The sequence below is a fragment of the Alligator sinensis genome, unplaced genomic scaffold, assembly GCF_000455745.1.
Source record: "Alligator sinensis unplaced genomic scaffold, ASM45574v1 scaffold37_1, whole genome shotgun sequence".
Taxonomy (NCBI): domain Eukaryota; kingdom Metazoa; phylum Chordata; order Crocodylia; family Alligatoridae; genus Alligator; species Alligator sinensis.
Window position 1 is genome coordinate 60,871 of NW_005841955.1, and position 4,756 is coordinate 65,626.

General features: G+C 37.9%; 1 protein-coding gene across 1 annotated transcript in view; it reads right to left on the bottom strand.

Annotated features, from left to right (window-relative positions):
- MEI4 (meiotic double-stranded break formation protein 4) overlaps positions 1-4,756 on the bottom strand; it is a 126,421-nt gene that overhangs the window by 23,101 nt on the left and 98,564 nt on the right. The window contains exon 2 of the mRNA XM_006020478.1: positions 3,621-3,869. Coding sequence (XP_006020540.1) covers positions 3,621-3,869 — 249 coding nt within the window. The remainder of the gene's footprint in view (positions 1-3,620; positions 3,870-4,756) is intronic.

Genomic DNA, 4,756 nt, shown 5'->3' on the forward strand with positions numbered 1-4,756 from the left:
GTCCTGGTGCCATGTGGATATCCATCAATGATTGAGGTGGGGGAATTGGCTTGGTCGGTACTTAGAAATTCTGAAGCGAAGAACTCGTAGTAGTTTCATAGTTTCATAGTAGCTTCATAGTAGTTTCTTTCAAACTCATTGAAGAGCTCTGCTTTTTTTCCCCGCGTCAACTACCAACTGTCCTGATTTGTCCTGCAGGGGCACTATGTTGCTCTGAGCTTTCCTTTTGCCCGCTATATACCTGAAGAAGGACTTTTTATTGTCCTTGATTGTTGAAGCCAGCCTGAGCTCAAGCCCTGCCTTGGCCTGTCTAACTGATTCCCTGCAATAGCGCGCCAGGGAGATATATTCCTCCTTGGTGACTGCTCCCTGCTTCCATTGCCTATACATCTCTTTCTTTGCCCCCAGACTCACCTGGAGCTCCCTGTTCAGCCAATGGGGCTTTTTCACCCCCTTACCTCCCTTCCTACGTAATGGGATAGACTCCTTTTGAGTCTATCCCATTACATTATGTTAAGAATGAGGTACATATGGAACCTAACAGAGTAAATGTTGAAATACAATTCAGCATTTGTCTCAGATAAGATCTGCACTAGGGGCAGAAAAAGCTAGAAAGAATTTCAGGAAGCAGGGAATCCCCCCACTGCTGATGACTAATAAGTCTGGTTCTGCCACCCCAGCTTCAAGCAGGATGAAGTAATGGATATCTGAACTTTAGTAGGACAAACAAATTAGTTTTACAAACAGGAAAAAATCCCTTTGCTATTTGCAAGAGGAGCAAGTACCTCTAACAATTTGTATCAACTGACTGTAAGTAGTACTCATGTGAGCCAAATTAGAAGTTTTGCAGGGAAGAAAGGGGAAGATATAACCCTTAATACTTTCTGCTAAATAAACATTGGATAACTGAATCTTTAAAAAGTGTCAGCCTAAAGCTGCATCAACCAAGGCAATAAAATCTACCCTTCCAACACTTCCCTCTCCAGATGTATGCTGGAGTAGTGGCGACAATCCTCTCTTTTTTGCCCCTTTCAAGATTAATAATGCCTTCCTGAGCTGCAATACCAGGTGCGAGCTTTTCAAATCTCTTTTACAGGGGCCGCTTCAGTTTCCTGCCAGCATGATCCTTGATTTGATGAGCTTTCACTGATAATGGATACAGAATCCTCTTTCAGAGGATAGCTGAATGAATCCATAGAGAAATCAACATTTGGTAAACTGCTTTGTCTTTTTGTGCTGATCCAAATCACAAGAGAAATTGTCATCTAACCGGAATGATTCATGCCCTTTTTCCTGGAAAAAGGTCAGGGATCTTTTCTTTGTCACGTTTCAGTCTGCAGAAGAAGAAAGGAAAGAAATCTCTTGATTAATATGAAAGCTCATTTTTTTTTCCCCATGAAATGAAGCTGGGTATAGTTCTCAGAACAATACTGACAGAGGAGAGAAGCAGTGAATGGAAAATTACAAGAAAAGGCTCATTTCTTCCACTTGTCTGGCTAAGGTAATCACAGCTAAGGGTGCCACCTTGAATTAAAGGAAATCTGAAGAAAGAAACCATTAATTCAGAAGGATAGTTGTAGCATTTCAAAAACTTGAGTTTCCAAAATGCAAGAAATTCATGGAATTAATACTTAAGTAGATTGGTGGCTTTTATAAACACCACAGTAAAAAATTAAATGTTATAAAGAAGTCTGTAGAACAACTACTAATTCTAAATACTGGAACATGATTCCTTAATCATTTTGGGACTGGCCAAATTGAAGAAAGTGAGAGGACTGAATCTGAAAAGAAAAAATACTCCAATTAATACAACTTGAGAGAAAACTCCAGGTTCTGCAGTACTAATCATTGAGTCTGTGTGCTGGATACTGCTGAGATTGTTGTAGACTAGTCCCTTATATAAGAAGTTGTCTGTGTGAGGAACAGAGTGTAGCTTGCTTGACTGTACTCCCTTAGGTCAGATCTGAATCTGAATCTCTGTGACTGAACAGGAGGTGCAAAAAAATCAGTACCTTTTGACAAAGACTCCATGCCCCAACATATCCCTGATTTTATATGCACATCTCAGAAGGAAAACCACCTGCCTGAGCAAAGCTACAATTTTACAAACAGCAATAGACCAAGAATCTAGGGAGAAATTCTGCAAAATAAGCCTGAGGCGCAGAGGCTTCAAGCAAAGTGGACTGCAGTTCCCATGATTAGAATACCCTGCAACCAATGTGTGTGTCGGGGGGGGGGGGGGGGGGAAAGGAGGAAGGAGACAGACAGAGGTCTATCCTGATCATATGTATGGTGGTCTTTTCAGCTTTTCAGAATATTAAGTCACTGACTGCGCAGTTGCAACAAGCAGTAGGTGTTAAGTCCCATTTATCCCAATACTGTTTAAAGCAGCTCTGTGAGTTTGGGATGGGTTATGGGGAAGGAGGAAAGAAAGCAGGAAATATACAAAAAATAAAAGCAAACATACAAAAAAATGGGCAAAGGGACAAGAACTAAAAAGCTGCAATAAACGAGACCTATAAACAACCCTAAATGGGAAAGAGGATATGAAGAGTTAAGTAATTTGGAGTTAAAATTAACTCATTTTCTACAAATGAAAGTTACTCTGTGCATTTAATAGAATCACAGAATCATAGAAAACTACAGTTGGAAGGGACCTCAGGAGATCATCTAGTCCAACCCCCTTCTCTAAGCAGGACCAGCCCCAACTAGATCATCCCAGCCAAGGCTTTGTCCAGCCTGGTCTTAAAAGCCTCCAAGGATGGAGATTCCATAGCCTCTCTGCATAACCTGTTCCAGTGCTTCACTACCCTCCTTGTGAGAAAGCTTCTCTTAATATCTAACTTAAACTTCCCTCGCTGCAACTTAAGAACATTGTTCCTTGTTCTGTCATCTGCCAACTCTAAGAACATTTCTATGACTACTGTTCCACCTATCCATTCACTATTATGGCTGATTACTCAGTCAAAAATCTATTTCCTCTCCATTTGGAAAAATAAAGGGCAGAAACCCTTGCTATAGACAAAAAGTGAAACTACAACCCAGGTGCAAAAGCATATGGCTAAAGATTGACCAAATTTTCTGTTCTGAGAACTTCTTAAATTGATATAAATTAGAAAATCATTAAATTATCATAATCTACAGTTGTTTTTAAAAAAGAATAAAAAGCTAAATATTTGCTGCAAATTTTAATTTTAAGCCTTCTTAGTGTAGTAACAGGGAAACAAAAATGAAGCTTATTAGACCATATTCCAAATCTAAATATGGTATATACTGATGTTCCCATTAAACTAATAACAGTAGTTATACTGTAAGTATCTGAAAAATTTGCTGTTGTCTGTATATAGTAATAACCCAGATTCTGAAGACTCGCAAAGTAAAACATTTTCTCCTATGCATAACATTTTATAATTTCAGGATAAATCTGAAATTCACTGGCTAATTCCTGTCATAACTGAAATTAATGTCTCACTATTGTAATATTTTAGAAAACCAAATTTTTAAGTCCTGCACTAAATGCACAGATGCAAGTGTCTTATCTATACATGACAAACATAATATTTAATGTTAAAAATAAAAACACACCTTTTCCTTAAGTGCTAATATAGTGAGAGACTTACCATTTTCCAAGCAGAGTCTTGGACAGATTTTGTTCAAAAGAATTTCCTGACGCAATCGAAGAACTTCAGCTTCTAATGTTTTAATTTTTGATTTCCATTTAAAATCTTGTTCAGATAGAATTTTGGCAAGTTGCTCTGTGTATTCTTTGCAGCTTTTTTCTGGTGGTTTTGAGTGGATAATTGCTAAAGCCAGTGCCAACTTTGATATTTTCAAGTACCAGACTTGATCTTCTCTTCTCTCTTTTATTCCTATCAGATAAAAAAAAAATAGTTTGACTTTTTAATAAGTGAGTTATTCTGTGAATGTTCTTTACTGAAGGGATATGTTCCACAGTGAGACCAATTATCTTATTTCTCCTCTGGCCTTATATCAATCAGCAGAAACAGCCACACATCTAAACAATCACTTCTAGTTTAAGAAGTAGTATGCCAGCAGTATCAACAATAAAATTTAGTTTGGCAGTTGAAAGTTATAGCATGAATAGCACCTTAATGAGGCTAACCAAGGTGGAAAATAGGTCAATGCAAATTTTATCATGTTAAAAATGAGTCCGTTGTAACCACTTGGTGGCAGATGATGCTCCACATCATACCTATTTTATGCAGTACTCAAGTTTTTAAAGTGTACAAAAATATAGGGACAATTTTAAAAGGGCCTACAAGATAGCAACAGCTTTCCATTTTGGACACTACATACTTCTGGACCCATGGTAACAACTCCATAATTTAGGCCCAGAATTTCCAAATGGATCTGTACACAGAACCTTGACTTAGATCCTCTTGCAGAATCTAAATTTTGCAGAGAAACTGGAAAATTAGTTACAACTACATTTTTTAATTACTGCCACCAAATGTCCACAATTAAATCCACTGCATTTGGAGTGCCTTTACCCATGTTACTTTTTCCATTAATCTATATTACTCTTTATGGATATCAAAGTCCCTACTTTTAAGGAGCTTGTAACATGGTTTTTACACAAGAGAAAAAAAGGGACAAAATGGAAATTTTCACGGTAAAGAACATAGCGATTGCAGGAAGAGATTTGTAGCAGCAGTACTATGTATAGAAAGACTGGGGCAGAGAAAAGTCACTCTAAAGAAGAAAGACACAAGCTGAGCTAAGCAGGGACAAGTGT